This window comes from Hippopotamus amphibius, chromosome 3, assembly GCF_030028045.1.
Source record: "Hippopotamus amphibius kiboko isolate mHipAmp2 chromosome 3, mHipAmp2.hap2, whole genome shotgun sequence".
NCBI lineage: Eukaryota > Metazoa > Chordata > Mammalia > Artiodactyla > Hippopotamidae > Hippopotamus > Hippopotamus amphibius.
In genome coordinates, this window is record NC_080188.1 from 11,746,608 (window position 1) to 11,758,954 (window position 12,347).

The following is a 12,347-nucleotide window of genomic DNA, read 5'->3' on the forward strand; positions in this document are numbered from 1 at the left end:
TATTTTCAGTGATATTCTGATTAGTGATTTTCAACTTTCATTTCTAGCTTAGTTCATTTTTTTAAACTCCTATTCTCCAGAAAATATTTCTAGACAGGCTATTATTACATTCCATCACCAAAGTCTGATGGCAGCTTCCTGAACTTGCTGATATTTTGTTTATTGCTTACCTGAAAAAGATTTTAAAATCTGCTTATATATATGCGTATGGATTTCAGGTATTTGTGGATTGCTACAGAAAAAAATATAAAAGTAATTAAGGAAAATATTTTTAAATTTGGAAAGTAACTTGAATTTATAAGATTAAGGATATGAAAATGGATGATTTTTTTAAAGTTTATTTTTGCTCTCCTATTTAACGTGGATTCACAGTAATTTTTCAAACTTTTATTAATTAGTAATTCATTTATGTTCTGCATTTTGAATGAAACCATAGTTGTAAACATTACTAAAATTAAAATATTAAACTAAAAATGAGTTGGATAGAAAAGATAACTTTATATCCTAGTTTAACACTCATTTATTCTCACAGTTATTGTAAGGAAGGTTTACTCAACGAAGATATAATATATAATTATATGTAATGTATAATTCTCATTCCACTTACAAATTTGTGAATAAAGTTTCCACTCAACTCAAGAAGAATTTCGCAACTTAGAAACACAGAAAGTGAGATTTTGGATGTATATAATTAAAGAGTGGAGCTAAATGCTTGCATGATTAAAGGAAATGAAAAATTAGAAGTATTTATAATGGTTGAATTGTGAAATTATAATCAGGCTCAATCTGAAGTACTATGATTTCCATTCCGGTGGTCGTTTCAGTAATCTCTTGCCTGATGGAGTTACTATTCTTTCCCTGTGCACGTGTTCAAATTTTCTGCATACTTTACATTATGACAAACTGCCTAATTCCATGTTTAGAGCAGTGCTTGGTACAATGTTGATGTGGAATAAGTTTTCTCTTTAAATAAGAAAAGTAATGTACAAATATTTTCCATAGATATAAACTCTAAAATATACGTTTCTATATCTCTAAGAAATGAGATTATCCTTTTCCAAAGAAATATACAAAGGCAAATGTCAAATCTTTATCTTTGTTAGCTATAAGGATTATATAATAAATGAAATTCAAAGAATTTTGTAGGGATAGACATTCAAGAAAGAAAAAAATGAATTAGAAAAAGCTAAAACCATAAGGTATGTTTTGGATCAAGTTCTAATCTATCAGCAGTGGTAACATTTCTATTCTCCAAAGAGCTTCTGAAGCGATTTGTTGTATTAAAATCATAAAACATTACTATTGAAAGGGCCTTTACACATCAACTAGTCCAATGGTTCTTAACTAACTTGAGATTTGAAATGCTTTGTGAATACAATGAGGGTTCAAGACCCTTTGCTGGAAAATTACACACGCCCAGAATCACGGTTTTGTACACAATTCTGTGTACATTTCCAGGAATTCCAGTTAACCCAGGCAACCAATACACACAATTTAAGAGCCTCTGATTATTCAAAGTTCATTTTCTTTATGAATTGGGTAAACTAGAGACCCAGAGAGAAAAAAGACTCCTTAATTCCAATTCCACTAACCTTTTAATACCTCTCAAATTGTCCAACCATCTGCACTGATAATGTTCCAAACGAACTCCTACCTAATGCTCATTTTTTTTTCTATTTCTATGACTGAAAGGAAATGAAAATGTGTGGAAGCAACTTCCACTTTCCATTAGAGACTATTCCAGCTCCGCTATCTAATTTTGTCTTTACAGGTGAAAAAAGTATTCTGTCCTTTCTCTTCTGTGCAAGTGTACGTGTGTGTGTGTGTGTGTGTGTCTGTCACCATTTCAAAGCTTAAACTAAGCTGTCTTACCTTTCTTTTAAGTGTTTGATTCTGCATCTATCTTTTATAGAATAACGTGGAATAGGGAATTTGTCGTCCAGTTGTGGAATAGGGAATTTGTCTTCCAGTGACAGCCACTTGGATGCTGTATTCTTATTTCCCACAGATGTTACCTGATTTTTCAAACAGGATGGGATTTTCTTTTGTCATAAACAATAAGGAATTGTTTTGAACCTCTTGGAGCCAGAGATTTGTGACAACTAAAAAAGTCAGGAGGAGTCACTTTTACCACTTTAATTACAATTTAAGGGAGTGTCAGTGTCAGCACTGCTTGCTTCTCTCTTGCTCTGAGTAATAGTCAAAAGGTAACTTCTATTTTTTGCATCACTCTTGTTAAAAAAGATGCTCTGTTAAATTTGGTAAGGAGAAAAGGACTTATAGGCTTCTTTCCACTTCTTTCTGCTCCTTAAAAAATATATCTCTGAGCCCATCTCTTGAGGTTGTGGAGTATTGTGTAAAGCTGAGATTTTCCTGAGCGACATGGGAAGCGTGTTTGTCTTCTACAGCTTCCTTTGGAGGTTATAGAAATGAAATTGCAAGATATAGTGAAATTTCTGTCTATCTGTTAGTTGGAAGACAAACCATTAAACTTAAAACACAAACATGAGTTTTTCTTAAAAGCATCACTGCAAATACATCCACTATATTGTGATTCAGCTTTGGCTCCTCCTATAATTGTGATCTTGGAGAAGTTACACTCCTGAGACTTTGAAAGGCAGCAAGTGTGATTCCACTCTTTCCTCTATGGTTATTGTGAAGATTAAATGAGACAATATATGGGAAATCCTATTATAAACAAAATTATCACAAGATAATATAGAAGCTGTTTATAAATCTTTGTATGTATCATCTGAGTCTGTCATCACCTAATAGCTGGAATCTTAAATGGTCTTCCTGCTTCCATTCTTCCTTTCCAGTTTATGGTGGGCATGTTGTTGGAAGATGTGAATTCACTGTCACTGTCTTTGGGGATATTTTATAACTTCCATCTGCACAATTTCCATATCCTCCAAATAGTGATTACAATACCTGCCTCTTTAGAATCCTAAGAAGAATTGAGTAAAATAACATATGTGAAAACCATTTGCAAATTACCATTGCTAAAGAGAAAATGAGGTGATAGTTCCACTGTTAGAAAATCTTGCTGTAAAGTGATCAAAACTAACTCAATATGCAGAACCAAATATTTGAGTCTGTGCAGATATCTGCAATAATCTCTAGAACAGAAACACTCCAGGCCTCCCAACACAAAGCTGAACCAATCCATTTAGATTTTGCATTAAAAACAGAGATAGCTGTATAACCATCACTTCACCAGCTACTTTATAAGTACATGTTAAAACAAATCATTGAAAGTCTACAAAATGGGCAAAGCGTGTCTTTGAGACTGAAAAGTCTTCACAATGGATTCTGAGGAGAAACGTGTATTTTCTTGGTAAGAAATGTTTTAGTTTATACTGCAGAATCACAGATAGGTCATACTGAGATAAGAGAAAGCCTTTCTGATAAACAGAAGCAAATCAGCTAGGCACATCCACCAGTGGGACTGGGAGCAGTTTCACAGCATCTGTTAGAGGCAAATGGAACTGGAGAGAGCATTAGAGAAAATCCTGCCCTTGGTCCAAACACCACTGATAGGGAACACATAAACAACAACAACAACAACAAAAGTATGGTTCAGCTAAGGGCTGCTTCTCCAAGACACTGCATGCAGCCAGTGCACATTTTCCTTTAAATCCTTAAAACATTCAAGTTAAGTTTTATGATCAATATTGCCAAAAACATTGTGCCTTAGGGACAGTTCTTCAGAGTTAGCATCAAATGTCAATTTGCCACATAATTCTTTTGTTATTAGAAAAGACAAAATCCTTGGGCTTAAATATTGATAGCCAAACTAGTCATCTTTTTAGTAAAGGTGTAGCTATAGGTGAAAAATCAAATACAGTAGTTGGGTGTATATTTTCAGAAACAAACAAAAAAACCCTTGACCTGTATAAAAGCCAAAGATATGATAGAGAGGTGAATTATAGATCTACTAGGCAGGGTATTTTTATGGTTGAAGTCTTAGCTTTAAATATCGCGGGTGCCATTTTCTTTCCTTTTAGGCTATTAACTGTGGTTGTAAGAATCGGTCCCCTGGTAGATTTTGTACCTAGCTTAAATTCCATTTCTTTGGTCTAGTGAGCCCCTCTCTATCACCCTCACCTTTATCCTGGAGTATTGAATTTGAGGATGATTAAGGAGAAGGAACCAAAGCAATGGGAGTCATTCAATGGGGGCACCTGCAGGGGATTTTATAACTTTTCTATTCCTATTGAGAATCGACTACTGACCCCAGAATGGTTCTCTGCAGGCCCTTCAAGGAAACCTAGTTTCTTATCAGACATCTGTACTTGTTCTGTCTTCCAAAATAACTTCTGTTGGTGTCTTTTGTCTGGGTCTCTGTTTTGCAATAACGCATTGTGAGAAATTATTCATTCTTGTTTTTCAAAAAATGATTCCAGTGTAAGTGTTTTGTTTTTAATAAAAAAAGCTTCTGGTCCTGACCAAGAACCAAGTACTGGTAGATCGAGGCTTGGAAGTGAAGCAATTAACTGAGGTTTTCTGCGTGGGAAACAATATCTTTTAAAATAGAAAAAAAAAAAAAAAAGAATCCCTGTACAATATTAATTTAGGAAATTTTCTGTTAATTTATAACCTAGCTCTGTTTCTTCTGATAATTATTATAGAATGTTTCATTCTATAACATATAGATCGTTTATCATTATATTGTTGCTTTGTTAACATTAAGCAGGATATTATAAATTCTAACCTAATTAAGCCTGAGGTAGTCTTGCCATGGTGCTCCCATCATTAGATGTTGCATTTTCTTTGGTGCTAGTGACCTAGGGTAAATAGAAAATTGTTGTATGGAAATAACCTGCCTAACATTTCAGGCCCTTAATAAGTGCTGAAATATTACATAACTTCACTAATAATACATATTATAGTCTAAAACGTAGGTAAACTCAGTGTGCAAGAGATATCCTCTAGGCCCCAAAGTATTCTCAATTATTTGCATCATATAGAATTGTTCCCCTGCTGTGAGAAGTTTAGCAGATAGCATTGTTTCTAGTCTTCAGAATGTATGTTGCTTAAATATTCAAGAAAATCTATTTTACATTTTTTTCCAAGATTTGAGTCACCTTTCTAATATAGAAAAGAATACAGTCAAGCTTGCATGAAAATAGAAAGTTAGGTCACTGGATCTGGAGGGGAAAAAGATTGGGAAGTAATTGAAGGATATAAAAAGGACCTAGAGAAGAACCTCCTTTTCACCTTGTCCGAAAATGCTGGGTAAAAGTAGACACTCTCAATTAAATTAAAGGTTAGCAAATTTAGAATTTCTTTTTGTAGCATATAATCAACCTGTGGGATTTACAGCCTCAGGAGGTTAAGTTAAACCTGTGTCTAGAGTTTAAAAACAAATAATTTCATGGCTGCAAAAGTTTAGGTTATGATATAGGAATAATCAAATCTCACGCTTTCAGGCATAAAGTGATATATGGACAAGGGAAAACTTTACCCAGAGTAAAACATAACTGGGGACATGTTTCAAACCTAAGAGATTTGTCAACATGAGGAAAAGAGCAATCCAGGTGAGTGGTGTATTCTATCATCCTTGCTCTATGTCGGGTCATAAAATTTGTTATTGAGCTTACTGTGTCCTAGGAGAGGTAAACAAAAAAGAAAAATCCCAGAAGTATACTTTCTCTAAAAGTCCCTAATTGATCACTCTGAGAATGATAATAAAAAATACATTCCTTTGATTTTTTTATTCGTTTACTGTCAATAGGTTTTCCTGTCGATGTGTTTATGTATGTGTTTTCCCATTAGGTTGTGTGTATATATATTTTTGTGTATTTGTATATTTTTATGTATTTATATATGTATGTATACACACACACACATATATATAGGAGGAGAGAGCGAGAGAGAGGATTGTTTACCACTATTATGCAACTTTGTGTTAGAGGAAGTAAATTGCCCCCAAGTTGTCTCATCTAGACATCCACTAAACTATGAAAAATGGCTGACATGTGCCTGCTGTTTATTTAAGAGTATGACACGGTGACGTATTTCTATGTTTTAAAAAAATAGCAACTTGTTTTCTCAAGTAACACACATGTACTGACGCTGGGGATAGGGCTATTTGTTTTTCTTCAAAAATATGTCATTGATTTTGTTTTGTAATTTCCCTAGTGAGGCTTAATGACTTTACATTCAAGTTGTTATCTACCTGATACATCCAGCAAGTATAACGAAAGTATAATGCAAAAAGAGCTTGCCTAGTTCAAAAGCAGGCTAGGCCCTATGCACCTTTATATGTATATTTTTCCCTATTCACATGTTAACCATTAAGTAGCTGCTCTCACCTTAAAGAGATTTCTTTTAAACTAAGGCAAAGTTGTCAAAGATCTGACATGTTGAAAGTGTAGGCTGCTGTTATTTTATCCTCACTAAGGAAATGTAGATGTTTTGCATGATTCTTAACCTAAATAAATCATTTTCTAGGAAAGGTCTTTTCATGCCATGGATTAACTTAATGGAATATTTTTGGGAGTATCTCTGTAATCCCAAATTCTTCATGTACTTCGATTTAGGCAAACCTAGGCTTGTTTCTTTACCCAGAGAGAAGAAAAATGAAATGTGGATCTTGGATTTATGTCCCACAGCTGCCAGTTCCCCTACAAAGTGATGTCACTGCCCACATAGGCAGGCTAGGGACACCAGTAGCTTTCCTGTTCCCATATTTAAACTGTTATTATCATCTCTGAGGATATTTTTGTTTCTAGTTCTTACAACTGACCACTGGAAAAACTCAGACAATCATAGGCCATTTTTGTGAAATGTATTTCTAGTACAATTTGAATTTGTGTTTAGAAAACACTACATAATAATATCATATATTGAGCACCTGTTGTTTACCAGTTTATATACATTATTTCTTGTCTTCCTAATAACTTGGCAATGTAAATATTATTACACTCAATTTGCAAGGACTCAAAGAGGCTGACCAATTGTCGCAGAGTCTCAAAGCTAACTATTACCAGAAACAGTAGGAAGGACAGTGTCGTGGTTATAGCATGGGGTCTGATACCAGACCACGTGGGTTCACATCAGTTTGGTCACTTTAACTTTATGATCATTGCGAAGCTATTTAACTGGTATTTAGTAAACACAAAATATAAATATTGATTGTCTTCCTTGCTTTAGTTCTCGGAAAAGTAAACCTTGGTTCTAGTAGTCCCTTCTGCCTCTAAACTAGAAATAGACTAGCTAGATACACACTTGGCCAGTATTTTAATGCAGGGTGTACTGGTTTGCTGTGGCTGATATAAAAAATATCTGCAGGGATTAAACAACAGACATTTTTTTTCTCACAGTTCAGGAAGCTGGAAGTCCAAGATCAGGGGTAGAAAAGTTTGGTTTTGCATGATTCCTCTTCCTCTGGCTTGCGGATATCCTCCTTCTGGCTGTGTCCTTGCATGGCCCTTTCTGCTTGCATACACACTCCTGGTCTCTCTCTGTCTTCTTATAAGGACATCAGCCCTGTTGACTCATCTAAGTTTAATTACCTCTTTAAAGGCCCTGTCTCCCAATACAGTCATAGTGGGGGTTGGGGCTTCAACACAAGAATTTGAGGGTAATACAATTCAGTCCATAACACAAAGGGAGAGAATATATTTAATTTGTCATTGACACAGTCTGGGAAACACTGGTGTACTCCACTACGGGGCACAGATGTTGCATTGGTTATGCAGCCTAAAAGGGGGCAAAGGTAGAGTCACTATTACCTCATATTGTGGGTCTGAGTTTGGTTTAATCTGCTCTCTAAGTGGATTTCCTTGGTACAAGCGACACGGGTCTACAGAAGAAATCTGCCTAAAGCTGTTTGTTCTGCCCAAATAGGCAGAAAAATGTCAGGGAAATGTGGGCAGACATATATTTATCATAGGTAGTGAATTTAAAAATATGAACTACTACATGCAAGACATATGTTAAGGGAAGCTATTGACAATGGATGAGAGGCTTTGCCTCATGATACACACAAATGCATGGTATGCATACAGATATGGTTAAAAATATATCATGAGCCATTTACGTATTGCTTACTGTGTCAGGGACTGTGATACATCATCTGCTTAATTCTTACTAAAAGCTGAGGAAGAGAGTATTAGTTTCCCCATTTCACATATGGGGAAGTTAAGCCCCTGAGAAGCTCAGAAACTTCTTGAAGACCAAAGAGCTAGCAAGTGGAGTAGGTGCATCCCTTACATGTCTCAGCCCATGCTCTAAACCATATTGACTGACAAACCAAAACATGAAAAGATTACCTGACACAGTGTCTCCATTAGCTTTTATAGTAATGTGTTGTGATTTTGTATCTACATGTATCTGTTCCTTCTTGCAAGAAGGGGATGTGATTGATTCTTCTTTACATTTGACAGTGTTTAACTCTGTGCCTATGCTGTGCTAAGGCCAAGGTGAGCACTGGACTCAGAGGGAAGGAAGGAAGGAGGAAGGAAGGAAGGAAGGAAGGAAGGAAGGAAGGAAGGAAGGAAGGAATCAGGGAGGGAGGGAGGGAAAGAGGGAAGGTCTGAATACACTGAGTATGGTTCTCATTCTTGCTACTCTGCCTTGAGTGTGCTGTAAAACCACCACCACCATCGTACACCAGTGGATACAAATTCATATAAAGTATAGCTTGAAGCCTAATCAATTAATAGCTCTGATTTCTTCAGTTCAAGAAAGGCCCCAATAAAATAAAAATTGCAGCTGAAGGTTCAAAGAGAAGTAGTTTTCAATAAGCAGATTGCTTAGAGAAGAGCAGTTTAGCTGATATACAGGGGTGTTGTACGGAGATCAATGGGGCTGGAACAGGTTTGGAGAAAAATAATGGGAGGGGACTTCCCTGGTGGCACACTTGTTAAGAATCCACCTGCTAATGCAGGGGACACAGGTTCAATCCCTGGTCTGGGAAGATCCCACATGCTGCAGAGCAACTGAGCCTGTGCTCTAGAGCCTGCATGCCACAACTACTGAAGCCTGCGTGCCACAACTACTGAAGGCTGCATACCTAGAGCCTGTGCTCCGCAACAAGAGAAGCCACCACAATGAGAAGCAGATGCACCGCAAAGAAGAGTAGCCCCCACTCACCATAACTAGAGAAAGCCCGTGTGCAGCTATGAAGACCCAATGCAGCCAAAAATAAATAGATCAATCAATCTTTAAAAAAATAATGGGAGGTGATTTAAGTCAGTGTCAAACAAAAATTTAAATAAAAGGGTATGTATTTCTGTAGGCAAAGAACTTCAGTAAGACTGAGTTAAGATAGTCAATCCCAGGAGAAATGCACTATCATGTGACTTTTATTATCTTATTATTATTTTATTATTTGAGTGTACGGTGTGTTTGCTCTTGGTATAATGACTGGGGAAATCTTGATAGAAAACAGTTTATTGTTAGGCAGGACACTTGTCCTTTCTCACATGGTTAGCATTGGAAACCAGAAGCAGAATTTTTCAGTCCCTGGATATTTTAGGGATGATCTCTTTTTAGAGAAAACTGAGCTATAGAGAAATTAACCAGGGCTAATTCAGGCTTATGGAGCAGTAACAGAACTAGATTGCGGAACTCCTGTCTCTCTCTTCAGTGCTCTTTCAACACTAGTGCAATTTTCTGGACAAGTTATCAGTGGATGAGTCAGGAAAATAGAACCGTGATCTGATATAAACTGTCCTTAAAGTTATAGAAAAATGCTCTTTTATCTAGATAGTTCTGCACATACATTTACTAATATCTTTGGCATGTGGAAAATTGGTTTCATAATCTCCAGAGAAAAGTTGTTAATTTCTGCCTAGAGCATTCTCTCTGCTGATTCCTATCAGAACATTTGCAACTCTAAAATTAATTTTACCCTATTTACTGTGTTGGTTGTAATGAATCATATTCAGAATCACCAAAACCTTATACAAAAGACTGCACAGGAGAGAAGAAAATGCATTTGGTTTTCCCAAGTTGATTTTCTGTTGATTATTACCAGGTAGCATTTTTTTCTCATTTCTTATTCTCATTTATATGAAAATCCAGATAGAAATGAAAGTAATGTATTAGCTGTTTTGGAAAAAAAAATGTTAAGTCAATTATACTCTTGCAAGATTTATAAGAACTAAAGTGAGTTTAAATTTGAATTGTCAAAGGAAATTTTACATGCATTAAGCACTCGGTAAAATCCATCATATGTATTTAATTATGTACTGGGTTTTGAACCGCTATATCTAAAGTGGAATTTTTATTTTAAAAAAAAGATTTTTTTAGAGAACTTTTTCTAGGCATCTCTTAAAATTATATGTGTAGGTATAATTCAGGTATTCATGCATTTCAGTGAGAAGATTTGGGGGAGGTTGTATGTGTGTTTGTGACATAACCAGATACGGGTCTTTTTTTTTCTCTTTTGTAGTAAGCATACTTTGGGAAAAAGCAATTAACAGTTGTCAAGTCTGTCAAAGTGCAAGTGCCTTAAACCTCGTATATATTCAGGTGTCCTGGAAAACCTGCTGCTCTTTGTTATTCTTTAGACTCCTAACAATGTGTGTTGAAAGTCCTGCATAGTGGGGTGTTATTTCTAAGTATGAAAAATCTTATCTTGCCAGAGTAAGCATTGACCTTTAAATCTCCCCTTCAACTGAAATGTTAAAAAACTGAGCATATTACATAATGCATTTGAGCATACTTTTTATAAATGCAAGGAACCGCAAACCACATGGAATGATTCAGAGATATATGAGATGGTCCTTGTGTGTGCATGTTGCACCTGTACAGTCTGACAGTACAATATGGATGAACCAAGCTTAATTCTATATTACAAATGAAAGGACGTGGTAGGAATACTTTGCTATAACAAACTCATCTCTTTATGCATGAAAAACTTCACATGGCTCTGACCCTAATGACTTCAATATTACCCCAGTGGAGAATTTTTCAAGCCCTATTAATGTTTTCATATCTACCAGTAACAGAGAATTATTGAAAATGAAATAAGATATTGAGAATTCCGACAGTAGGCATCATTCTTAGAGTTGTTACTTTGAATGAAAACTGGTAGGTAAGGTAGCCCCCAAATGTATCCACTTTTAAAATAATAATTTTATCTTTTATTTTACTCTTGGCTTCCCCAAGCAACATTCACAACCCGAAATAATAATGTCACCTGCTATCAGTCTAAGCCAAGTCACGTGAGAAACGTAGAAATGAAATGCTTTATTTTGCTAGCCTCTTGGGGGCTATTGAGAGTGAACAGAAAGAGGCAGCATTCCTGGGAGCATCAGTGTTCATGATGTTGAAGATTGCTTCTGAAAGTGGAACAATGAGGAAAGGCATTTGAAAACAAAAGCAAAGTGAAAACGATGTATGAAAGGGATGCTAGGATGCTGGTCAAGGATCACGGAGGGGGATCTGCGGATGTGTCTCTGATACATAATTTGGACTTGTGATTTTCATTTCCCGTGACCTTTATGGGTTTTCATATACTAGAAGTAATAATAACTATTTACTTTTTGGAGATATAATTTAGAGTCATCATAAGATCTAGATTATTCACATTCAATACAACATACCTTTTTCAATGATATATTTCATAGAACTATGTAATAAAAATATGATTTACTTAGTATAATATATAATCACTGAAAGTTGTTAATGTTTGGGAATAAGTTTTTTTTAACTGATGTTTTCATTAGGATTCTCATGGGGAAGACAGAAAAAAATAGTGTCCCTACTACTATCTACATGTTGGAATAGTTAGTATTAGCTATAATAAAGTTCTCCTTACAAAGTCTGTGGCTAATTGCCAGGCCAGAGTCCTTTATCATTTGATAATTATATTGCTTGGGAGATATCCAATTACTTTATACATCTATTTTCTTATATTTCCTTGCAATGTTTCTATAATCAGAAAGCTTAGATGATGCTGAAGGATATTTTACTTATTTATTTAATTTGGAGATAACTTTGTATAGTCCTTTCTACTCCATGTCAAATAAGTACCAATAACATTTTACTACTCATTCACTTCGGAAAAAAATGTTTGATTTCATCTTCTTTGACTCTTTATGCTACTTCACTCCCTATGTTTCAAATTGCTGTCTTTAAAATGTTTCTCTGATCTCCCTGCTTCTCTCCAGCTGTGCCACCAATGGTAGTCTACCTGGATTCCTAGAGTATCTTCTTATCTGTTCCAGTCCACTCTCTCTGCAGTAAGAATGTGCCTCTCAAAATGTTTCATCATACCACATACTTATTTAGAAACATTTGGGATTTACCATTTTGACCAAAGTATTTGAGATAAGATTGGTGTAGCACTAAAGAACTTTAACTACCTTCTTCTCTCACCTTATCTCCTC

The 12,347-nt window shown here is 35.5% G+C and overlaps 1 protein-coding gene across 6 annotated transcripts in view; it reads left to right on the forward strand.

Moving 5' to 3' along the window:
* PCDH7 (protocadherin 7) overlaps window positions 1-12,347 on the forward strand; it is a 393,865-nt gene that overhangs the window by 337,099 nt on the left and 44,419 nt on the right. Inside the window, exon 3 of one of the 6 annotated variants that reach the window (XM_057725954.1) lies at window positions 5,433-5,458. The exons of the other annotated variants lie outside the window; for them this stretch is intronic. Within the exon in view, the coding sequence (XP_057581937.1) occupies window positions 5,433-5,443 (11 nt within the window). The 3' untranslated portion in view covers window positions 5,444-5,458. Of the gene's footprint in view, window positions 1-5,432; window positions 5,459-12,347 lie in introns of those variants that run through there. 6 annotated transcript variants of the gene reach the window in all.